At 42.1% G+C, this 24018-nt stretch overlaps 3 protein-coding genes across 3 annotated transcripts; all 3 read left to right on the top strand.

Annotated features, from left to right (window-relative positions):
- The first annotated feature begins 3262 nt into the window (after window positions 1-3262).
- LOC131724798 (zinc-binding protein A33-like) lies at window positions 3263-6770 on the top strand. The gene is made up of 6 exons (XM_059017567.1): window positions 3263-3761; window positions 4189-4284; window positions 4378-4608; window positions 4788-4810; window positions 4896-5014; window positions 5641-6770. Exons 1-6 carry the CDS (start codon window positions 3360-3362, stop codon window positions 6183-6185), a joined length of 1416 nt encoding a protein of 471 aa, XP_058873550.1. The 5' UTR covers window positions 3263-3359; the 3' UTR covers window positions 6186-6770.
- A 4208-nt stretch (window positions 6771-10978) lies between these two features.
- Window positions 10979-13930, top strand: LOC117967287 (E3 ubiquitin-protein ligase TRIM35-like). The gene is made up of 5 exons (XM_059017566.1): window positions 10979-11192; window positions 12935-13030; window positions 13124-13354; window positions 13729-13751; window positions 13837-13930. The coding sequence occupies exons 1-5, from the start codon at window positions 11028-11030 to the stop codon at window positions 13913-13915; spliced, it is 594 nt and encodes a 197-aa protein (XP_058873549.1). The 5' UTR covers window positions 10979-11027; the 3' UTR covers window positions 13916-13930.
- Window positions 13931-18078: 4148 nt separating this feature from the next.
- On the top strand, window positions 18079-22960 carry LOC117407723 (zinc-binding protein A33-like). Its single transcript, XM_059017565.1, has 6 exons — window positions 18079-18373; window positions 20010-20105; window positions 20199-20426; window positions 20800-20822; window positions 20908-21026; window positions 21770-22960. The coding sequence occupies exons 1-6, from the start codon at window positions 18209-18211 to the stop codon at window positions 22306-22308; spliced, it is 1170 nt and encodes a 389-aa protein (XP_058873548.1). The 5' UTR covers window positions 18079-18208; the 3' UTR covers window positions 22309-22960.
- Window positions 22961-24018: the final 1058 nt, after the last annotated feature.

The raw sequence follows: 24018 nt of genomic DNA, 5'->3' as shown, positions 1-24018 counted from the left end.
ACGTTGGTGGTTGTCTTCCTCTGTAAGTGAAGGGAAAAACTTTTTTTATTTATTTATTTATTTATTTATTTATTTTTTTTGTGGACGCTGCAGAAGGAAAGGGAGTGTAGTGCAATACCACGTGGCGGGAACGCGCCGCGGGGGGGGACACTGCAGAGCAGACTACCCGCACACACACACGGTTAGCCTAAGCTAGACCGAGGATGCAATTGCGCGTGGCCAAGGCCAACGCAACACGCGTCCGACACACAATGTAAATATATATAACAATATAATTACACAAAAAATATAATATATATAGAAAATATATATATACAAAAAACCCACACAGTAAATATAAGGAACAGAGGAAAGACGGGGAGACCACGAAGAACGCAATGCCGAAGCAAAGCGAAAAGGAATATATAATGTAGACACAAAATATATCCTAAAATAATACAAATACACAATAATAATAATAATAATAACTGAAATAAACTCGGAGAAGGGGATAAACCAGCTTCTCAAGCCTAAGCTTAGTGAGTACAATCAGTCAAAATAGCTCTAAGTCCTACCGCTACCGATGCTGAAGGCAAAAGAGGAAGTGACTCTCCGCGCGCTGCGTATAGTAAGCTCCCAAGGGGGCGGGCTTACACGGCAGCTTGCGCGGAGGCCTATCGGCAGCTTTGACATAAAGCTCAGCCAATCCCTACTGCCTGACGGCAATGTCCCATACCTTGATGGTTATTTTCGACTTGAAAGGGAACGAGGTTACAACATTACTTGTATTCCTTCAACAAGTTTACTGTTAGTTACAGTTTATACTATAAATGACTTTATAACATGTCGTTTTAAGTCAGATACTTCAATATAGCAATCACTTATAAACTGCAATTCGATTTTACACCATTGATATACACAGAAGGCAAGAGGTTAATTTTTAATTAACAGAAAATGTAACCTTGAATATTTAAACTTAGGACTGCTCATAAATCTACTTAATGTTATTATATTAGGTTTCTTATTTATTTAAATACTTTTGCTTTTTCTTACTATATTCAAACCTAGTTTGATTGCTTCTTCTATATTAACTGTGCTCCATAGATTCTGCTATTCTGCTCTCGCTGGATCAGAATGTTTTGAGACTGTGAGTCTAATTTTGCCTGATAAGGGAGGTTTGGAACTTTAATCAGGTCAGCCTGACCTTCAATGCAATGAACTCCTCCTCACAGGCCTTACACAGATCTGCTAATAATATTTTCTACTGGTTTTATATTCTTTAAAATACATTATAGTCATTACAATATTTGTTGCAGTTTCACAAATGTTCAATTAGTTTCCCAAAGATCAGCCTGCTTCCAGTAGCTGTGACAGTCTTGGGTCAGTTTCTGCTCACAGGTGTGGGTGATAGTCTTTTAAAAGCCTGATACCTGCAGAAACTTCAATCTTGTGAGCTGGGCTCCCATCTCTGCGTTCTCATTCCCATCATCAGTGAACAAACACATTTTAACTGAATCTGGGTCCATCAAAGAACCGCACACCCTTGACTTATAGCACAAAAGGGACATGCCAGAACCGTCTGTGACAGAAATCTCGCACCCTAACCTTAACCCTAACCCTTCACAAACTCACACCCCTAACCCTAATCCTTCACGATCTCGCACCCCTAACCCTAACCCTTCACAATCTCGCACCCTAACCCTTCACAAATTTACACCCTAATCCTTCACGATCTCGCACCCGACTCGCTGTCTGTTCAGATTTCCCATTATTCATACCCGGATACATTTCAAACAGACTTTGAAAGATAGTTTATTTTTCTTTTTTTAGTCTGTGATAAGTTTCCCAAAGCCATGTTATAATAATGATTAACTTCACAACGTTTCCAGTAAACCTTATCTTGTTTATTTAGCATTTTATTACCTAGCCTAGCCTGTGATATCCCAGAACATGAACAATGCACTGCGAAATCTGGAGCCGTTATCTTACACAGATAACATCATCCGAGCACCTGCACTGTGCCTTGAGAAGGGTGCTGGGCATGACTTCTGTTTAATGGATTCCCTTGAAAATGACTTGGAGCTGATTTTGATTCCAACTTTGTCCTAAGAGCTACATTTCAGCTGATGCTGAAATGAAAGTTTAGCTGTTGGATTCTGTTGTGCTATCAGCAGCGATCTCACACCTCTGGGTCGTCCCTCACAAGCACAATCTGGCTGGGACTATTTTTTGTTTGCAAGGGCAGCAGTACAGTAGATTTCTGGATCGGGTTGATTCAGTTAAGACACTGAACCGTGCTGTGACTGTGTCAACATGAAGACCCTGTAAATGAGCAGCTGCTTCTCAGAACAGTGAAGTGACACCCAATCACAAAACTGATACAAACCAAACAACAATAAGATTAGCTAAACAAGCTTTTCAATATATAATATCCGATCACTGTTAAATGCACAATTTGAAACTAGCATGTATGTATTTATTTATTTATTTTGTTAACTATACTAATCAATCATTTGTGCTTTTCTTGTACGATGTGAAAATCTTTGTCCTGGAAGCTTCCTTCACATAAATATGGACGTTTGTCTCCCTGTTGTGAAAACCTGTTCACACCATTGCCTGATGTATGCTGTGTAACATTTCATGAGGTGAGTGTGAGAGTATGAGTCCAGGTCCGATGCGTGTCACAATGAAGGCATCTGAATAAAAGACTCCCTGTTCTCATGAGAGTCCCTAATAAAATGAATTGCTGTGCTGAAGCTGAACTCGTCATGGGTTCAGTGTTCCAGTGCTGCTCCCTTGTGAAAAGCTCTTTGCTTGGTCTTGATGATAATGATTATGATTAACTAATGATTAACTTCAGAGCATAATGATTAACTTCACAGTGTTTCCAGGAACTCTTCTCCTGTTTATGTCACTTCCCATAAGGACACATGGATGGAATGCTCAACCAAAGAACACAGCCCATCCGTGTGCAACACAGAGCTGGTTATTAGGTAGACACTAGATAATATTATCACAGCATATGAGAGAGCGGCTAAACTGAGCTAATCAAATCCTAACGCTCTGCCTCCCCAAACGATTGGGCACTCGTTAAGAATGTTTAGATTTGTTGGATCATTCAGCCAATCGGAGCACACAATGTAAATTAAACCCAAACGCCACATTTCCTTGATTTTGTGGCAATGAGTTCTACCTTAATTTCTGCATTAACGTAGTTTTCTGCGAATAATTTTTAGGTTAAAGTCAGTGGTAAATTAGTGCTACTTATGAAGCCTCATGACTCCTGACTCATGATTCTAATCTGCAGGGACAAAGTTCGAGGTTCTGGACTTTGAAAGGTGTCCTTACAGAGAGCAAGGCAGGAGTGGCTTTGTGCAGAAATGGCAGCAAACTCTTCTTATCTGGAGGCAGATCTTTCCTGTGCTGTGTGCCGTGAGATTTTCAAGGATCCTGTAACACTTTATTGTAACCACAGCTTCTGTAAAGCATGTGTGGATCAGTGGTGGAAAGTGAAGGAAGCTCAGGAGTGTCCAGTGTGTAGGACGAGGAGTTCAATGAAGTATCTTGTCAATTTTGCTCTCAGGAATATTGTGAAATCCTTCTTAAAAGAACGCAGTCAGAATCATCCAGCACCTACTGGAATACTCTGCAGTCTGCATGATGAGAAACTGAAGCTGTTCTGTGTGGATGATAAAGAGGCTCTCTGTGTTGTGTGTCAAACTTCAAAGAAACATGAGAATCACAAGCTCTGTCCTGTTCAGGAGACTGCACAGCGTTATAAGGTATGGAAACAATATTCATGTGAAAATGTAAACACAGTATTCTCTTTTCACAGCATATTATACAGAGTTATTATAATGAGGCAGTTTAAACAACAAGATCCAGCAAGTCTGAGTGAAAAACAAATCCTATTACAATATCATTGAAACTAACAGAGAGAGAGAGATCCTGGGTGCAGAGTGGGGGTGGTGCTGTACAGGAATGGGGAGGGGAGAGTGTCTGTGTGCAATAATGATTTCACACCTGAACCCTTATAAACCCTCACACAGCCCCTATCAGAGAATCTCCAGAGTTGGGGGTTTGTTGCTATGAGAGCCCCCAGTGGCAACCCCAGTGCTGAGGGGATTTCTCACACACTGCATTCATATTGCTACTAGCCAGGCATGTGGTAACAGTGATGTGCAAGCTCTGGGTTTCACTGCATTTCAGGGAGAACTCAAGACTGCGCTGAAGCCCTTGCAGGACAAGCTGAAAACCTTTAATGAAGTTAAAAACGAGTGTGATAAAACAGCAAAGCACATGAAGGTAAGAGAACTAGATTAGTGATTGAAACAATACACAACATACATTTTCACTGGACACCCAAACTAACTCTAAAGTGATCCTTTTCTTGTATAGAAACAAGCCCAGCAAACAGAGAGGCAGATAAAGGAGGAGTTTGAGAAACTTCACCAGTTTCTACGAGATGAAGAAAAGGCCAGGATAGCTGCACTGAGGAGGGAAGAGGAACAAAAGGGAAGAATCATGAAAAAGAAGATTGAAAAACTTACAAGAGAAATCTCATCCCTTTCAGACACAATCAGAGTGATAGAAGAGGAGATGAAAGCTGAAGACATCTTCTTCCTGCAGGTAGTGATTGTTTAACTATGTGTGACATGTTCTTAATGTGAATGTACACTCACTACTACACTATGAATGGGACTTTACAAGCATTTATGTTAGTACACGTTTGAACAGTGCTGCTGTTTTCTATCAAAGTGGTATTTGTGTTTTAATAATGTCTCAATTCATGTCCTTGTTTGTTTCAGAAGTACAAAGACACACAGAGAAGGTATGTAAGATGTGGCCTGTCTTCCTCTCTTGTATTGTATTGAATGCAAACACAGAGCAGCACTAACTCCTGAATATGATTGCAGAGCCGAGTGCACACTGCAGGATCCACAGTGTGTTTCAGGAGCGCTGATAGATGTAGCCGAGCACCTGGGCTCTCTGAAGTACAAAGTGTGGGAGAAGATGCTGGGGATTGTTCAATACAGTGAGTCCTGTGGGGAGCATCACAAAGGAGGGGGGGGGGTGCATATAACCACAATCCACAATGTGTGTAAGCAGCAAGATACAGCTCTCTACAATCAATAATAATACACAATGAAATGTACACACCTGTAGCAAATACACTTGTATCCATCAGAGAGATCATCTCTCAGTTCAATATTAAACATTGTGAGCTGCTCATAGTATTGAGGTGAGCTGGAAGAGCATTCCAAGAGAGCAAAAGGCTTTCTGATCCCATGCTGGTCTGCATTGAAACTCCTTGTAAAGAAACCACTGCAGTAGAACACAGACTTCTCTGAGTTCAGCCCATTGTCTTGGAATGCTCCCAGAGCTCTAAGAATGTTAGTGCTGAGCAGTGTCCCAGTGTTCTGTTCTAGAGCTCTGTGATTTAGATTTAAATGGATCTGATTTAACACTAGAACCGCCAGCAGTAGTCATTTTGACGGGTACATTTTAAACAGCTGCTTTTAAAAGTTATGTTTGATATTGAATAATAATATTTGGGTTGGTGTATTATAAATAAATATACTATTCTTAGCATGTGATTTATTAAAGTGCTTGCAGGTAGATGTTCTCATTTCTAACCCTGTCTCTCGTCTCCTCTCTCAGCTCCAGTGACTCTGGATCCCAACACAGCACACTGTGTTATGATACTGTCTGAGGATCTAACAAGTGTGAGACGCAGCGATGAGAGACAGCAGCTTCCTGACAACCCAAAGCGTTTTGATATCTATGGTTGTGTGCTGGGTTCTGAGGGGTTCACTTCAGGGAAACATTGCTGGGACGTGGAACTGGGGGGCAATACTAACTGGTATCTGGGTGTGACTAAAGAGTCCAGCCAGAGGAAAGGGAGATTCACCTGGAACCCAGAAGCAGGATACTGGATTATATCCCTGAAGTATGGGGATCAGTACTGGGCATGGACCTCACCACAGACACGACTCACTGTGGAGAAGAAACCCCAGAAGATCAGAGTTCAGCTGGACTGTGACGGGGGGGAGGTGGCATTCTTTGACTCCAGTGATATGAGAAAACCTCTCTACACTTTTAAACACAGATTTACTGAGAGAATGTTTCCATATTTCTGTCCTGGCTTTCCTAGCTCTGCCCCCCTCAGAGTGTGCCCTTTGAAGACAGTTAGAAAAGTGGACTAGCCCAATGTGTTCAGCATAAACAATAGGGATGTATAATAATAATAATAATAATAATAATAATAATAATCTATTAATATTGAAAAGGAACAGAAACATTTTAAATAGAAAATGATGATCAAAGTGACAAATGTAACGATGTTTAGAAAACTATTAAATATATTCTAACAGAACATGTTCACCCTCCTCCACCCCTCTCCCTCGTCACGTGACGTGGGTGTTTGGTCTTTGCTCCTCGAATCCATGTAGAAATACAATTACAAAAACTAGAACATGAACTGGTTAAAGAACAACACTGAATAAAGAATATGCGTTCTGGAATAATATTCAATTAAACACAATGCTCTATTGATGTGTTATACCATCTACAGCTTTGCAAGCTCTGTAAATAATAACTCCCTCAATGCTGAATGAATGAATAATGATTGCTGGGCTGGTCCGCTGCGTTGTTGAATCGATCAGGATATTGTATCATTTAATTGGTAAATGTATCGCTGTAATAACTTGGAAGCTGCACATTGTGATCGTGTGGATGTGTGTCTTTTGTGGCCTCTGTGAAATGGTCCCGCAAATCACTGCTCCAGGATCACAAAGGATCGGTTCGCTGCCCTCCCTTTGATTTAATGAATGATTTTTTTTTAATAATAAAAAGTGTATATTTTAATTTGTGTATATTTTAACCTCGTGTGGGGTGTCTATCCATCTCCGTGTGGATCTCGCTCACAGCAGCTGTGTGAAGGAATCCGAAAGCATTTGCATACTAAGTTAAGGGAGTACTGACAGGTCGCTGCCACCAGGGGGCGTAGTGCGGTTAGGAAAGTTAATGAGGCGGCGCTTGGCGGTGACGCGCGTCTCCAGGTATAGAGAAGCCACTCCGTGGCTCATCAGTGAAAGTCTCACGGCTGTGTTGAAGGGTGAAGACAGCGACATTAAGAAGCACTTTAAGATTCAAACCCGTTCAGACCGGAGCGCCTCCTTGTTTTCTGAGAGTGAAGCAGTGCTGCTACAAGAGTCAAAGATCCAGTGACTTGTAACAAATATATATATTTTTTTTTTACTACATACTTGGTGGATTATAGAGTGAATTATTTGACACTCTCTCTCTCTCTCTCTCTCTCTCTCTCTCTCTCTCTCTCTCTCTCTCTCTCTCTCTCTCTCTCGAAGAGCTAGCAGCTAGCGCCATCTAGTGCTTGAGCCAGGTAACCCATCCCAGCCCTTCCTGTCTCTGTGTCTCTGGGTGAAGACGTGTCTCTTCCCTGGTTTCTCTATGATAACTGTGTGTTTAACTGTGTGGGATGGCAAAACATTACAAATGAATCTCTGTAACTTCCAGAACCACATTTAAACCGTCCAGAAGAAAGGATATTTCACTGTTAACATGTGTCAATACATCTCTCAATAAACAAATCATAACCTCGCTGCGTTTCTATTTACTGGCAGCAAGAACCAGTCCCGCTCTGTATGCCGCTGATTTTAATTGAATTAAACCATAGAAATCGCGCTCTAAAGTGTGTTTGTAGTGGTGCTGTCTCTGTGTCGTGTTGTTTTCTATTCACTCTGCCCTTTTATAACTGTGACTGCAGCAGCCCAGGCCAGTGAGGCACCATCATTTCCATTATACCCTCATGCTGGGACTGGATTTGGAATGGGAGATGTTTATTTTTAGTGTGGATTCAAGTAGAAAGTGACATTTTATGTTTTCGGTAAGAACTCAGAAGAGGCGTTCAGTCGTTAATGAAGGCAGATTAACAAGGTGATCTGTCAGGACTGCCCAGTCCCTGACCACATTCCGGCGCCTCCTTAAGACTCACCTCTTCATAGAGCACCTGTAGAACTCCTCTGTTTGTATCCTGGGACACTATCACCATTCATGTAAATGCGCTTTATTTTGCTCTTATCTGCCCCTATTTTACTGCATTTAATCCTGTACTTCAGAATACTGTAATCTGCCAAGTGTTTAAACCTGTAGTACTTTGTATTTAATCACATCCTGATGTAACTATCACTATTTAATCATATCCTGATGTAACTATCACTATTATCTGCTGTATTGAATTGTGGTTTGTCACACTTGTACTTTGCTTGAACAAAAGTTATTGTATTTCTTGCTCTTATTGTATTACTTGTATTGTAACACTTGAAATGTATTTGCTTACGATTGTAAGTCGCCCTGGATAAGGGTGTCTGCTAAGAAATAAATAATAATAATAATAATAATAATAATAATCTTGCGTCTGTTTTAATGGGTGTATAACTGTGTTTCTTGCCACGGCATGACAAACTGCTGGTTTCATTTTTAGCTTCCAGTAGAAAATAGTTTTTCCATTGATCGCTGTTGATTGTTACATTTTGAGTTGAATATTTTGTAATTGAAAAAAAGAAACTGAAGACGTTTATAAAGGAAGGCGAGGAGGGACGCAAGACGTTTATAAAGGATGTCGAGGAGGGACGCAAGACGTTTATAAAGGAAGGCGAGGAGGGACGCAAGACGTTTATAAAGGAAGGCGAGGAGGGACGCAAGACGTTTATAAAGGAAGACGATGAGGGACGCAAGACGTTTATAAAGGAAGGCGAGGAGGGACGCAAGACGTTTATAAAGGAAGGCGAGGAGGGATGCAAGACGTTTATAAAGGAGGGAGGGATGAAACTACTAAGAGAGAAAACAACTCAAATATAAACAACATCTAAACAAATCCATTTACAACGACACTGACTTCAATCTGTCTTTCACTCTGAAGAATTACTCCCAGATCAAAGCAACGCGACTCGCTCCATTGCTTACAGGTTCATTGCTCTGTATCCCCGCATTGCAATTTAAATAGCGCCCCTTTTAATGCAAACACGAGTGATAATTAACACTTCAAGTGGTTTCTTTGTTAATTCTACATGTTTGCTATTTGTTAAGTTTATCAAGCCGTGTGTCTCCAGACAGGATATCTGTATGTTTTGAATTCAGCGGCGTGTCGTGTAGTGACTGCATCCTCCTCACAGTGAGAGGAAAGCCATCAGTTTTCATTAAGGAACGTAGAGCTACAAAATATCCGAGCTCGATTGAATCCAGCCCCTGGTTAAACGATGCTAATTACAGCTTTACAGACAGGTAGAGAGATCAGAAATAAATGTAACAATCTACCAACCCTGTATTAATAAGAAACAGCTGCTACCCAATGCCAAGCTGTAGCGCGCTGCCTTTAAAACAGTAACTTTGTCTCCCAACGCGTCTCCACACGAATGAACGAAAGACGGAACTCTCCCGGTTAGCACGGGTGTGTGTGACGTGTTTTCAAGTGTGATCTGTGTTACTGTAGAGACCAGCACAATCTATACAGTGTGAATAGACCTATTAAACGCGTCGAACACAATGAAAGCATTTTAGTGCCGAAGATCGATGTATTGTATTTGTGTTTATTTTAAAAAGACCTCTAAGGACAGTGCATCTGATCTGCAGCGTAGTTCACACGTGGTCTTGTTGCTTGAATCTTACATGAATATTTTTAGACTTTGTGTGCCTCTGTGTTATTCCTCATTATGAAACTCACTTGGTCTGTGCATATTTTGATGGTGAAATGCACGCATAATGACGAGTTTGTATGTATTTAAATATTGCCCGAAGGTCTGCCTTTCTCCAGCGTTGTTCGACATTGTGTGAGAATACGCTGTGCTCCAGCAAGTTTGAAATTAGCATCAACAGGTAGTTTATTTGTTTTACCGGCGGACGAGGAGGGCTTATCGCACGAGCATCACAGGTGGTCAACTATGTGAGCCCCCCCCCCCCCCCCCCCCCCGTGTTTCCCAGCAGTGTTTCCTTGAAGTGAATGTAAATGAATACCACTGTGTTATGAGGTGAGTGTGAGAGTATGAGTCCAGGTCCGATGCGTGTCACAATGAAGGCATCTGAATAAAAGACTCCCTGTTCTCATGAGAGCCCCTAATAAAATGAATTGCTGTGCTGAAGTTCAACTCGTCATGTGTTCAGTGTTCCAGTGCTGCTCCCTTGTGAAAAGCTCTTTGCTTGATCTTGTAACAAGGTATCATTAAGGAGAGGCTGCATAATGATTAACTCCACAGCGTTTCCAGGAACTCTTCTCCTGTTTATGTCACTTCCCATAACACATGGATGGTATGCTCAACCAAAGAACACAGCCCATCCGTGTGCAACACAGAGCTGGTTATTAGGTAGACACTGGATAATATTATCACAGCATATGAGAGAGCGGCTAAACTGAGCTAATCAAATCCTAACGCTCCGCCTCCCCAAACGATTGGGCATTCGTTGAGAATGTTTAGATTTGTTGTTCATTGGTTCAGAATAACCCAAGACCCGCCCTGTAGTTTGGAATAGTTGATCAAATGCTTACAGTACTAATTAAAACACATGTTTTGTAAATTAAAAACAGCAACGTCACATTTCCTTGCTTCTGTGGTGATGAGTTCAACCCTAACTGCTGCATTAACATAGTTTTCTGCGATGAATTTCCTTGCTTTTCGAGGAGTTTTTATTTTCATTATAAACTACAGCTCTTGTGTGGAGGTGTTCCATACATGACTGCTGCATTTCACCACATTGTATTAGACATGTTAATGCAAAGAGTGCAGACTCAGGAATCTCAGTAATCAGTTATCTGCAGGTTAAAGTCGGTGGTAAATTAGTGCTGTTGATGGAGCTTCATGACTCGTGATTCTAATCTGCAGGGACAAAGTTCGAGGTTCTGGACTTTGCTGTGAGATTTTCAAGAATCCTGTAACTCTTCATTGTAACCACAGCTTCTGTAAAGCATTTCTGGATCATTGCTGGAAAGAGAAGGAAACTCGGATCGTCCACCCAATTTCACGCTCAGGAATATTATGGCTTCTAAAGCACATACTGGAATATTCTGCAGTCTGCATGAGGAAAAACTGAAGCTGTTCTGTGTGGATGATAAAGAGGCTGTCTGTGTTGTGTGTCAAACTTCAAAGAAACATGAGAATCACAAGCTCCGTCCTGTTCAGGAGGCTGCACAGGATTATAAGGTATGGAAACAATATTCATGTGAAAATGTAAACACAGTATTCTCTTTTCACAGCATATTATACAGAGTTATTATAATGAGGCAGTTTAAACAACAAGATCCAACAAGTCTGAGCGAAAAACAAATCCTATTACAATATCATTGAAACTAACAGAGAGAGAGAGATCCTGGGTGCAGAGTGGGGGTGGTGCTGTACAGGAATGGGGAGGGGAGCGTGTCTGTGTGCAATAATGAATTCACACCTGAACCCTTATAAACTCTCACACAGCCCCTATCAGAGACAGGCAGGGCAGGAATGGGGAGGGGAATCACTCAGTCAATGTGAACACTTTATTCCTTGACTTTCACTCTCCACTGCTGACTATATAAGCAAGCATTGTGTTTCCTATTGAATTGCCTCCTCACACTGTCTGCTTATAGACAGTGATGATTCTGTTACAGCACCAAGGTCTTTTTACTGGCACGCCTGTGCTGATCCAAGCCCTTCTGAAAGATATATTAAATCACACACTCTTTCAGAGCCCATCCTTGCACTGACTTCTTCAGAATAGTCTAAGAGCGTTGCAATTAAGCATTCTCTACTGTGACATAACTGGGGTCATGTGACTTTTGATTTCCGCATTATAAATAACTGACTCATCAAGATATTAGATTCATGCACGGTACACTGTCTCTCCTCTCTTACCCCTGTGTAGGGACCTTGGAATAGACACCCCCAAGTATTTTTGCTTGGGTTATTATAGTGAGTAGTCCTGTGGAGGAAAGTAACCTGAAACTCTTATCTAATAATATAAGGTAGCTATGACGGCCTCCAGCCACAAGGGAGCAACAGCAGGTGCACTGGAGGTTGGGTTAGTACATTAGACCTGATAGTGCAGTGTAGGTGAGTGAATAAGAGTGAGACTGCTTGTAAAACACATATCATTGTTATCTGTTTCAGAAATTAAAGCTGGATAATTGAACAGCAGTGGTACCGTGCTTTGTGTCTTAGTTTTAAGCATTGTGAAGAAACTCACAGTAGAGAGCCATTCAAGTAAACATCCAGATCAGCTATATATAACACAAACTTGCCTCGCCCACCAATTGTGTTATCCCCTCTCCTCTCTTACCGTCCTGTCTCTCCTCTCTTACCCCCTGTCCCTCCTCTCTTACCCATGTCTCTCCTCTCTTACCCCCTGTCTCTCCTCTCTTATCCCCTGTCTCTCCTCTCTTACCCCCCTGTCTCTCCTCTCTTACCCCGTGTCTCTCCTCTCTTACACCCTCTCTCCTCTCTTACCCCGTATCTCCTCTCTTATCCCCTGTCTCTCCTCTCTTACCCCCTCTCTCCTCTCTTACACCCTCTCTCCTCTCTTACCCTGTCTCTCCTCTCTTATCCCCTGTCTCTCCTCTCTTACCCCGTCTCTCCTCTCTTAACCCATGTCTCTCCTCTTACCCCTTGTCTCTCCTCTCTTACCCCTTGTCTCTCCTCTCCTACCCCTCTCTTACCCCCTGTCTGATAGGTCTGTGGCTGCACGCTTCTGCCTCATCTCTATTCTTAAATATCAGAAGCTCGTTTGAATGTGCCAGTCAGTCAGAGTCTTTATTGATGCATCACAAATCTCCAGAGCGGGGGGTTTGTTGCTATGAGAGCCCACAGTGGCAACCCCAGTGCTGAGGGGATTTCTCACACACTACATTCATATTGCGACTAGCCAGGCATGTGTTAACAGTGATGTGCAAGCTCTGGGTTTCATTGCATTTCAGGGAGAACTCAAGACTGCGCTGAAGCCCTTGCAGGACAAGCTGGAATTCTTTAATAAAGTTAAAAAAGAGTGTGATAAAACAGCAAAGCACATCAAGGTAAGAGAACTAGATTAGTGATTGAAACAATACACAACATACATTTTCACTGGACACACAAACTAACTCTAAAGTGATCCTTTTCTTGTATAGAAACAAGCCCAGCAAACAGAGAGGCAGATAAAGGGGGAGTTTGAGAAACTTTGCCAGTTTCTACGAGATGAAGAAAAGGCCAGGATAGCTGCACTGAGGAGGGAAGTGGAACAAAAGGGAAGAATCATGAAAGAGAAGATTGAAAAACTTACCAGAGAAATCTCATCCCTTTCAGACACAATCAGAGTGATAAGAGAGGAGATGAAAGCTGAAGACATCTTCTTCCTGCAGGTAGTGATTGTTTAACTGTGTGTGACATGTTCTTATTGTGAATGCACACTCACTACTACACTATGAATGGGACTTTACAAGCATTTATTTCAGTACACATTTGAACTTCATTTTTAACATTCATTTTTCAAGCATGGATTGTATTGCTGTTTGCTCTTAAGTTTGCCCCACAAATGGGTAAAACAGGCAGCAAATGCCCCTCCTCCAGCCCCACAAACCAGCAGAGGGGTCTCATTGGTTTGGTGCTCCAGAGAATATGTTCATGGATAAACACTGAGTTCAAAATGTAAAGCTGGACAGCGGTGCTGCTGTTTTCTATCAAAGTGGTATTTGTGTTTTAATAATGTCTCAATTCATGTCCTTGTTTGTTTCAGAAGTACAAAGACACACAGAGAAGGTATGTAAGATGTGGCCTGTCTTCCTCTCTTGTATTGTATTGAATCCAAACACAGAGCAGCACTAACTCCTGAATATGATTGCAGAGCCGAGTGCACACTGCAGGATCCACAGTGTGTTTCAGGAGCACTGATAGATGTAGCCGAGCACCTGGGCTCTCTGTAGTACAAAGTGTGGGAGAAGATGCTGGGGATTGTTCAATACAGTGAGTCCTGTGGGGAGCATCACAAAGTAGGGGGGGGGGGTGCATATAACCACAATCCACAATGTGTGTAAGCAGCAAGATACAGCTCTCTACAATCAATAATAATTCACAATGAAATGCACACACCTGTATCAAATACACTTGTATCCATCAGAGAGATCATCTCTCAGTTCAATATTAAACACTGTGAGCTGCTCATAGTATTGAGGTGAGCTGGAAGAGCATTCCAAGAGAGCAAAAGGCTTTCTGATCCCATGCTGGTCTGCATTGAAACTCCTTGTAAAGAAACCACTGCAGTAGAACACAGACTTCTCTGAGTTCAGCCCATTGTCTTGGAATGCTCCCAGAGCTCTAAGAATATTAGTGCTGAGCAGTGTCCCAGTGTTCTGTTTTAGAGCTCTGTAATAGAACTCTGTGAGCAGCTACAATTCTCACTGACCAGAGTTCCGGAGCCAGAGTTCTACTCAAATTATCCAGCCGGGCATCAGTTCAGCATTTTTATACTGTACACCCTCTCAGCCAATCAGGGCTAGGTTTACACACGTTGTGAATGGATCTGATTTAAACAGGTTCAGATGCTGTTCCTTTGATATTTTTAAGGGGTTTTCCGTTTTTAAAGTTATGTTTGATATTGAATAATATTTGAGAAAAATATACAATTCTTAGCATGTAATATATTAAAATGCTTGCAGGTAGATGTTCTCATTTCTAAACCTGTCTCTCGTTTCCTCTCTCAGCTCCAGTGACTCTGGATCCCAACACAGCACACCCTGATCTGATACTGACTGAGGATCTAACAAGTGTGAGACTCAGTGATGAGAAACAGCAGCTTCCTGACAACCCAGAGCGGTTTGATCCCTATGCTTGTGTGCTGGGCTCTGAGGGGTTCACTTCAGGGAAACACTGCTGGGATGTGGAACTGGGGAGCAATACTTACTGGTATCTGGGTGTGACTAAAGAGTCCAGCCAGAGGAAAGCGATATTCACCTGGAACCCAGAAGCAGGATACTGGGTTATATCCCTGGAGAAGGGGGATCAGTACTGGGGATGGACCTCACCACCGACACAACTCACTATGGAGAAGAAACCCCAGAAGATCAGAGTTCAGCTGGACTATGACGGGGGGGAGGTGGCATTCTTTGACTCCAGTGATATGAGAAAACCTCTCTACACTTTTAAACACAGATTTACTGAGAGAATGTTTCCATGTTTCTGGACTCTCTGTTCTGCCCCCTTCAGATTGTGCCCTGTGAAGACAGTTATAAAAGTGGACTAGCCCAATGTGTTCAGCATAAACAATAGGGATGAATAATAATAATAATAATTATAATAATAATAATAATGATAATAATAATAATTACTATCTCTTAATATTGAAAAGGAACTGAAACATTTTAAATAGAAAATGATGATCAAAGTGACAAATGTAACGAGGTTTAGAAAACTATTAAATATATTCTAACAGAACATGTTCACCCTCCTCCACCCCTCTCCCTCGTCACGTGACGCGGGTGTTTGGTCTGAGCGCCTCGAATCCATGTAGAAATACAATTACAAAAACTAGAACATGAACTGGTTAAAGAACAACACTGAATAAAGAATCTGCGTTCTGGAATAATATTCAATTAAACACAATGCTCTATTGATGTGTTATACCATCTACAGCTTTGCAAGCTCTGTAAATAATAACTCCCTCAATGCTGAATGAATGAATGAATAATGATTGCTGGGCTGGTCCGCGGCGTTGTTGAATCGATCAGGATATTGTATCATTTAATTGGTAAATGTATCGCTGTAATAACTTGGAAGCTGCACATTGTGATCGTGTGGATGTGTGTCTTTTGTGGCCGCTGTGAAACGGTCCCGCAAATCACTGCTCCAGGATCACAACGGATCGGTTCGCTGCCCTCCCTTTGATTTAATGAATGATTTTTTTTTTAATAATAAAAAGTGTATATTTTAATTTGTGTATATTTTAACCTCGTGTGGGGTGTCTATCCAGCTTCGTGTGGATCTCGCTCACAGCAGCTGTGTGAAGGAATCCGAAAGCATTCGCATACGAAGTTAAGGGAGTACTGACAGGTCACTGCCACCAGGGGGCGCAGTGCGGTTAGGAAAGTTAGTGAGGCTGCGCTTGGCGGTGACGCGCGTCTCCAGGTGTAGAGAAGCCACTCCGTGGCTCATCAGTGAAAGTCTCACGGCTGTGTTGAAGGGTGAAGACAGCGACAGTAAGAAGCACTTTAAGGGTCAAACTCGTTCAGACCGGAGCGCCTCCTTGTTTTCTGAGAGCGAAGCAGTGCTGCTACAAGAGACAAAGATCCAGTGACTTGTAAGAAATATTAATTTTATTTTATTTTTTTACTACATACTTGGTGGATTATACAGTTAATTATTTCACAATCTCTCTCTCAAAGAGCTAGCGCCATCTAGTGCTTGAGCCAGGTAACCCATCCCAGCCCTTCCTGTCTCTGTGTCTCTGTGTGAAGACGTGTCTCTTCCCTGGTTTCGCTATGATAACTGTGTGTTTAACTGTGTGGGATGGCAAAACATTACAAATGAATCTCTGTAACTTCCAGAACCACATTTAAACCGTCCAGAAGATAGGATATTTCACTGTTAACATGTGTCAATACATCTCTCAATAAACAAATAATAACCTCGCTGCGTTTCTATTTACTGGCAGTAAGAACCAGTCCCGCTCTGTATGCCGCTGATTTTAATTGAATTAAACCATAGAAATCGCGCTCTAAAGTGTGTTTGTAGTGGTGCTGTCTCTGTGTCGTGTTGTTTTCTATTCACTCTGCCCTTTTATAACTGTGACTGCAGCAGCCCAGGCCAGTGAGGCACCATCATTTCCATTATACCCTCATGCTGGGACTGGATTTGGAATGGGAGATATTTTTTTTTAGTATGGATTCAAGTAGAACGTGACATTTTATGTTTTCGGTAGGAACTCAGAAGAGGCGTTCAATCGTTAATGAAGGCAGATTAACAAGGTGATCTTGCGTCTGTTTTAATGGGTGTATAACTGTGTTTCTTGCCACGGCATGACAAACTGCTGGTTTCATTTTCAGCTTCCAGTAGAAAATAGCTTTTCCATTGATCGTTGTTGATTGTTACATTTTGAGTTGAATATTTTGTAATTGAAAAAAAGAAACTGAAGACGTTTATAAAAGGAAGGCGAGGAAGGACGCAAGACGTTTATAAAGGAAGGCGAGGAGGGACGCAAGACCTTTATAAAGGAGGGAGGGATGAAACTACTAAGAGAGAAAACAACTCAAATATAAACAACATCTAAACAAATCCATTTACAACGACACTGACTTCAATCTGTCTTTCACTCTGAAGAATTACTCCCAGATAAAAGCAACGCGACTCGCTCCATTGCTTACAGGTTCATTGCTCTGTATCCCCGCATTGCAATTTAAATAGCGCCCCTTTTAATGCAAACACGTGAGATAATTAACACTTCAAGTGGTTTCTTTGTTAATTCTACATGTTTGCTATTTGTTAAGTTCATCAAGCCGTGTGTCTCCAGACAGGATATCTGTATGTTATGAATTCAGCGGCGTGTCGTGTAGTGACTGCATCCTCCTCACAGTGAGAGGAAATCCATCAGTTTTCATTAAGGAACGTAGAGCTACAAAATATCCGAGCTCGATTGAATCCAGCCCCTGGTTAAACGATGCTAATTACAGCTTTACAGACAGGTAGAGAGATCAGAAATAAATGTAACAATCTACCAACCCCGTATTAATAAGAAACAGCTGCTACCCAATGCCAAGCAGTAGCGCGCTGCCTTTAAAACAGTAACTTTGTCTCCCAACGCGTCTCCACACGAATGAACGAAAGACGGAACTCTCCCGGTTTTCTGTGATGAATTTCCTTGCTTTTCGAGGAGTTTTCATTTTCATTATAAACTACAGCTCTTGTGTGGAGGTGTTCCATACATGACTGCTGCATTTCACCACATTGTATTAGACATGTTAATGCAAAGAGTACAGACTCAGGAATCTCAGTAATCAGTTATCTGCAGGTTAAAGTCGGTGGTAAATTAGTGCTGTTGATGGAGCCTCGTGACTCGTGATTCTAATCTGCAGGGACAATGTTCGAGGTTCTGGACTTTGCTGTGAGATTTTCAAGGATCCTGTAACTCTTCATTGTAACCACAGCTTCTGTAAAGCATTTGTGGATCAGTGCTGGAAAGAGAAGGAAACTCGGATCGTCCACCCAATTTCACGCTCAGGAATATTATGGCTTCTAAAGCACATACTGGAATATTCTGCAGTCTGCATGATGAGAAACTGAAGCTGTTCTGTGTGGATGATAAAGAGGCTGTCTGTGTTGTGTGTCAAACTTCAGAGAAACATGAGAAGCACAAGCTCCGTCCTGTTCAGGAGGCTGCACAGGATTATAAGGTATAAAAACAATATTCATGTGAAAATGTAAACACAGTATTCTCTTTTCACATCATATTATACAGAGTTATTATAATGAGGCAGTTTAAACAACAAGATCCAACAAGTCTGAGCGAAGAACAAATCCTATTACATTATCATTGAAACTGAGAGAGAGATCCTGGGTGCAGAATGTTGGTGGTGCTGTACAGGAATGGGGAGGGGAGCGTGTCTGTGTGCAATAATGAATTCACACCTGAACCCTTATAAACCCTCACACAGCCCCTATCAGAGACAGGCAGGGCAGGAATGGGGAGGGGAATCACTGTGTCAATGTGAACACTTTATTCCTTGACTTTCACTCTCCACTGCTGACTATATAAGCAAGCATTGTGTTTCCTATTGAATTGCCTCCTCACACTGTCTGCTTATAGACAGTGATGATTATATTACAGCACCAAGGTCTTTCTACTGGCACGCCTGTTCAGATCCAAGCCCTTCTGAATGATATATTACATCACACACTCTTTCAGAGCCCATCCTTGCACTGACTTCTTCAGAGAAGTCTAAGGGCATTGTCAGTTAAGCATTCTCTACTGTGACATAACTGGGGTCATGTGACTTTTGATTTCCGCATGATAAATAACTGACTCATCAAGATATTAAATTCATGCACGGTACACTGTCTCTCCTCTCTTACCCCTGTGTAGGGACCTTGGAATAGACACCCCCAAGTATTTTTGCTTGGGTTATTATACCGAGTAGTCCTGTGGAGGAAAGTAACCTGAAACTCTTATCTAATAATATAAGGTAGTTATGACGGCCTCCAGCCACTAGGGAGCAACAGCAGGTGCACTGGAGGTTGGGTTAGTACATTAGACCTGATAGTGCAGTGTAGGTGAGTGAATAAGAGTGAGACTGCTTGTAAAACACATATCATTGTTATCTGTTTCAGAAATTAAAGCTGGATAATTGAACAGCAGTGGTACCGTGCTTTGTGTCTTAGTTTTAAGCATTGTGAAGAAACTCACAGTAGAGAGCCATTCAAGTAAACATCCAGATCAGCTATATATAACACAAACTTGCCCCAACCACCATGTGTTTTACCCCCCTCTCCTCTCTTACCCCCTGTCTCTCCTCTCTTACCCCCTCTCCTCTCTTAACCCCTGTCTCTCCTCTTACCCTCCTCTCCTCTCTTACCCCTTGTCTCTCCTCTCTTACCCCGTGTCCCTCCTCTCTTATCCCGTCTCTCCTCTCTTACCCGTGTCTCTCCTCTCTTATCCACTGTCTCTCCTCTCTTATCCCTTGTCTCTCCTCTCTTACGCCCTGCCTCTCCTCTCTTACACCCTGCCTCTCCTCTCTTACACCCTGCCTCTCCTCTCTTACACCCTCTCTCTCCTCTGAGGCTGATAGGTATGTGGCTGCCCGCTTCTGCCTGATCTCTATTCTTAAATATCGGAAGCACGTTTGAATCTGCCAGTCAGTCACAATCTTTATTGATGTGTCACAAATCTCCAGAGCAGGGGGTTTGTTGCTAAGAGAGCCCCCAGTGGCAACCCCAGTGCTGGGGGGATTTCTCACACACTGCATTCATATTGCTACTAGCCAGCCATGTGTTAACAGTGATGTGCAAGCTCTGGGTTTCATTGCATTTCAGGGAGAACTCAAGACTGCGCTGAAGCCCTTGCAGGACAAGCTGGGATCCTTTAATAAAGTTAAAAACGAGTGTGATAAAACAGCAAAGCACATCAAGGTAAGAGAACTAGATTAGTGATTGAAACAACACACAACATACATTTTCACTGGACACCCAAACTAACTCTAAAGTGATCCTTTTCTTGTATAGAAACAAGCCCAGCAAACAGAGAGGCAGATAAAGGAGGAGTTTCAAAAACACCAGTTTCTACGAGATGAAGAAAAGGCCAGGATAGCTGCACTAAGGAGGGAAGAGGAACAAAAGGGAAGAATCATGAAAGAGAAGATTGAAAAACTTACAAGAGAAATCTCATCCCTTTCAGACACAATCAGAGTGATAGAAGAGGAGATGAAAGCTGAAGACATCATCTTCCTGCAGGTAGTGATTGTTTAACTGTGTGTGACATGTTCTTATTGTGAATGCACACTCACTACTACACTATGAATGTGACTTTACAAGCATTTATGTCAGTACACATTTGAACTTCATTTTTAACATTCATTTTTCAAGCATGGTTTGTATTGCTGTTTGTTCTTAAGTTTACCCTACAAATGGGTAAAACAACCAGCAAATGCCCCTCCTCCAGCCCCACAAACCAGCAGAGGGGTCTCATTGGTTTGGTGCTCCAGAGAATATGTTCATGGAAAACACTGAGTTCAAAATGTAAAGCTGGACAGCGGTGCTGCTGTTTTCTATCAAAGTGGTATTTGTGATTTAATAATGTCTCAATTCATGTCCTTGTTTGTTTCAGAAGTACAAAGACACACAGAGAAGGTATGTAAGATGTGGCCTGTCTTCCTCTCTTGTATTGTATTGAATGCAAACACAGAGCAGCACTAACTCCTGAATATGATTGCAGAGCCGAGTGCACACTGCAGGATCCACAGTGTGTTTCAGGAGCGCTGATAGATGTAGCCGAGCACCTGGGATCTCTGAAGTACAAAGTGTTGGAGAAGATGCTGGGGATTGTTCAATACAGTGAGTCCTGTGGGGAGCATCACAAAGGAGGGGGGAGGGGGGTGTGCATATAACCACAATCCATAATGTGTGTAAGCAGCATGATACAGCTCTCTACAATCAATAATAATACACAATGAAATGTACACACCTGTAGCAAATACACTTGTATCCATCAGAGAGATCATCTCTCAGTTCAATATTAAACACTGTGAGCTGCTCATAGTATTGAGGTGAGCTGGAAGAGCATTCCAAGAGAGAAAAAGGCTTTCTGATCCCATGTTGGTCTGCATTGAAACTCCTTGTAAAGTAACCACTGCAGTAGAACACAGATTTCTCTGAGTTCAGCCCATTGTCTTGGAATGCTCCCAGAGCTCTAAGAATATTAGTGCTGAGCAGTGTCACAGTGTTCTGTTCTAGAGCTCTGTAATAGAACTCTGTGAGCAGCTACAATTCTCACTGACCAGAGTTCCGGAGCCAGAGATCTACTCAAATCATCCAGCCGGGCATCAGTTCAGCATTTTTATACTGTACACCCTCTCAGCCAATCAGAGCTGAGTTTACACACGCTGTGAATGGATCTGATTTATACAGGTTCAGATGCTGTTTCTTTGATATTTTTAAGGGGATTTCCGTTTTTAAAAGTTATGTTTGATATTGAATAATAATATTTGACAAAAATATACAATTCTTAGCATGTAATTTATTAAAATGCTTGCAGGTAGATGTTCTCATTTCTAACCCTGTCTTTCATTTCCTGTCAGCTCCAGTGACTCTGGATCCCAACACAGCACACCCTGCCCTGATACTGTCTGAGGATCTAACAAGTGTGAGACTCAGTGATGAGAAACAGCAGCTTCCTGACAACCCAGAGCGGTTTGATCCCTATGCTTGTGTGCTGGGCTCTGAGGGGTTCACTTCAGGGAAACACTGCTGGGACGTGGAACTGGGAAGCAGTACTTACTGGTATCTTGGTGTGACTAAAGAGTCCAGCCAGAGGAATGCGATATACCCCTGGAACCCAGAAGCGGGATACTGGGTTATATCCCTGGAGGATGGGGATCAGTACTGGGGATGGACCTCACCACCGACACGACTCACTGTGGAGAAGAAACCCCAGAAGATCAGAGTTCAGCTGGACTGTGACGGGGGGGAGGTGGCATTCTTTGACTCCAGTGATATGAGAAAACCTCTCTACACTTTTAAACACAGATTTACTGAGAGAATGTTTCCATGTTTCTGGACTCTCTGTTCTGCTCCTCTCAGTGTGTGCCCTGTGAAGACAGTTATAAAAGTGGACTAGCCCAATGTGTTCAGCATAAACAATAGGGATGAATAATAATAATAATAATAATAATAATAATAATAATAATAATAATAACTATCTATTAATATTGAAAAGGAACGGAAACATTTTAAATAGAAAATGATGATCAAAGTGACAAATGTAACGATGTTTAGAAAACTATTAAATATATTCTAACAGAACATGTTCACCCTCCTCCACCCTTCTCCCTCGTCACGTGACGCGGGTGTTTGGTCTGAGCGCCTCGAATCCATGTAGAAATACAATTACAAAAACTAGAACATGAACTGGTTAAAGAACAACACTGAATAAAGAATATGCGTTCTGGAATAATATTCAATTAAACACAATGCTCTATTGATGTGTTATACCATCTACAGCTTTGCAAGCTCTGTAAATAATAACTCCCTCAATGTTGAATGAATGAATGAATAATGATTGCTGGGCTGGTCAGCGGCGTTGTTGAATCGATCAGGATATTGTATCATTTAATTGGTAAATGTATCGCTGTAATAACTTGGAAGCTGCACATTGTGATCGTGTGGATGTGTGTCTTTTGTGGCCGCTGTGAAACGGTCCCGCAAATCACTGCTCCAGGATCACAAAGGATCGGTTCGCTGCCCTCCCTTTGATTTAATGAATGATTTTTTTTAATAATAAAAAGTGTATATTTTAATTTGTGTATATTTTAACCTCGTGTGGGGTGTCTATCCATCTCCGTGTGGATCTCGCTCACAGCAGCTGTGTGAAGGAATCCGAAAGCATTCGCATAAGAAGTTAAGGACTACTGACAGGTCACTGCCACCAGGGGGCACAGTGCGGTTAGGAAAGTTAGTGAGGCGGCGCTTGGCGGTGACGCGCGTCTCCAGGTGTAGAGAAGCCACTCCGTGGCTCACGGAATAAAGAAAATAAAGAAAAGGAGACTCTCACTCTCTAAACTAGGAGGTCTATCCTTGCCTGTTCTTGAGAAATATTTTTTCACTGCAAGGCTGTCGGTGCAACACTGGATTTTCAAAAAATACATAAAATAAACCTCCAGCAAGGATTGCAGTGAGCGTGTCTGCCCCCTGCAGATCCACACAGTGTTTAAATACAGGGTAACACTTTGGAATTTAAGTGTGGTTAAGATCAATAAAACACCCAGATCACAAAGTAGAAATCCAACAATAGTACAGCAATTTAAAAGAGTCCTCCCCTGGTTTCTCATCAGAGTCAGTCCCCTTACAGACTCGTCACTCCAGTGCTCACACAGAGCACTCTATCCCGGTCAGGCGGGCGGTGTTGCGCGCTAGTCCCCTTTTTAAAGTCCAGGCAATCCAATCGTGATCGCCGGCACCTGCCGACCGACTGCTTTACCTGAACAAAACTCAGGTGTGCGTTGATAATGCTAATGGACAATCAGCAAGGTCCATTACAGTACACTGCAATTACAAACTCGATGTGATGATTATTATTGTGACAGACACTGCAATTGTAATAAGTGTGTATTTTTAATATACCGGATTGGATGTCATTAGCGGCACGTTAATGGCTTTGTCTTCACGGTTTGGTTTGTTCTCCACTAGGATTATTTTTGCTCTGCTTGTCGCTGAATTGATCGGATGTGTAGCGGGGTGCCACGTTACGCACGCAGGCAGCAGGTCACTATAAACCAGCTCCACACGCCAGTGAATGCTGGCTCAGAAATGATCTCGACTGCGCCGCCCC

This window comes from Acipenser ruthenus, chromosome 57 (genome assembly GCF_902713425.1).
Source record: "Acipenser ruthenus chromosome 57, fAciRut3.2 maternal haplotype, whole genome shotgun sequence".
NCBI classification, from domain to species: Eukaryota; Metazoa; Chordata; class Actinopteri; order Acipenseriformes; family Acipenseridae; genus Acipenser; species Acipenser ruthenus.
This window is presented reverse-complemented; position numbering and strand designations above follow the sequence as displayed.

What these genes read in the sequence shown, in the direction of transcription:
- LOC131724798 (XM_059017567.1), top strand. Translation starts at nt 3,360, where the DNA reads ATGGCAGCAAACTCTTCTTATCTGGAGGCAGATCTTTCCTGTGCTGTG. An exon ending in AGACTGCACAGCGTTATAAG is followed by an intron (nt 3,762 to 4,188) that starts GTATGGAAACAA and finishes ACTGCATTTCAG; the next exon opens with GGAGAACTCAAGACTGCGCT. An exon ending in AAACAGCAAAGCACATGAAG is followed by an intron (nt 4,285 to 4,377) that starts GTAAGAGAACTA and finishes TTTCTTGTATAG; the next exon opens with AAACAAGCCCAGCAAACAGA.
- LOC117967287 (XM_059017566.1), top strand. Translation starts at nt 11,028, where the DNA reads ATGGCTTCTAAAGCACATACTGGAATATTCTGCAGTCTGCATGAGGAA. An exon ending in AGGCTGCACAGGATTATAAG is followed by an intron (nt 11,193 to 12,934) that starts GTATGGAAACAA and finishes ATTGCATTTCAG; the next exon opens with GGAGAACTCAAGACTGCGCT. An exon ending in TACAAAGACACACAGAGAAG is followed by an intron (nt 13,752 to 13,836) that starts GTATGTAAGATG and finishes ATATGATTGCAG; the next exon opens with AGCCGAGTGCACACTGCAGG.
- LOC117407723 (XM_059017565.1), top strand. Translation starts at nt 18,209, where the DNA reads ATGGCTTCTAAAGCACATACTGGAATATTCTGCAGTCTGCATGATGAG. An exon ending in TACAAAGACACACAGAGAAG is followed by an intron (nt 20,823 to 20,907) that starts GTATGTAAGATG and finishes ATATGATTGCAG; the next exon opens with AGCCGAGTGCACACTGCAGG. An exon ending in GCTGGGGATTGTTCAATACA is followed by an intron (nt 21,027 to 21,769) that starts GTGAGTCCTGTG and finishes ATTTCCTGTCAG; the next exon opens with CTCCAGTGACTCTGGATCCC.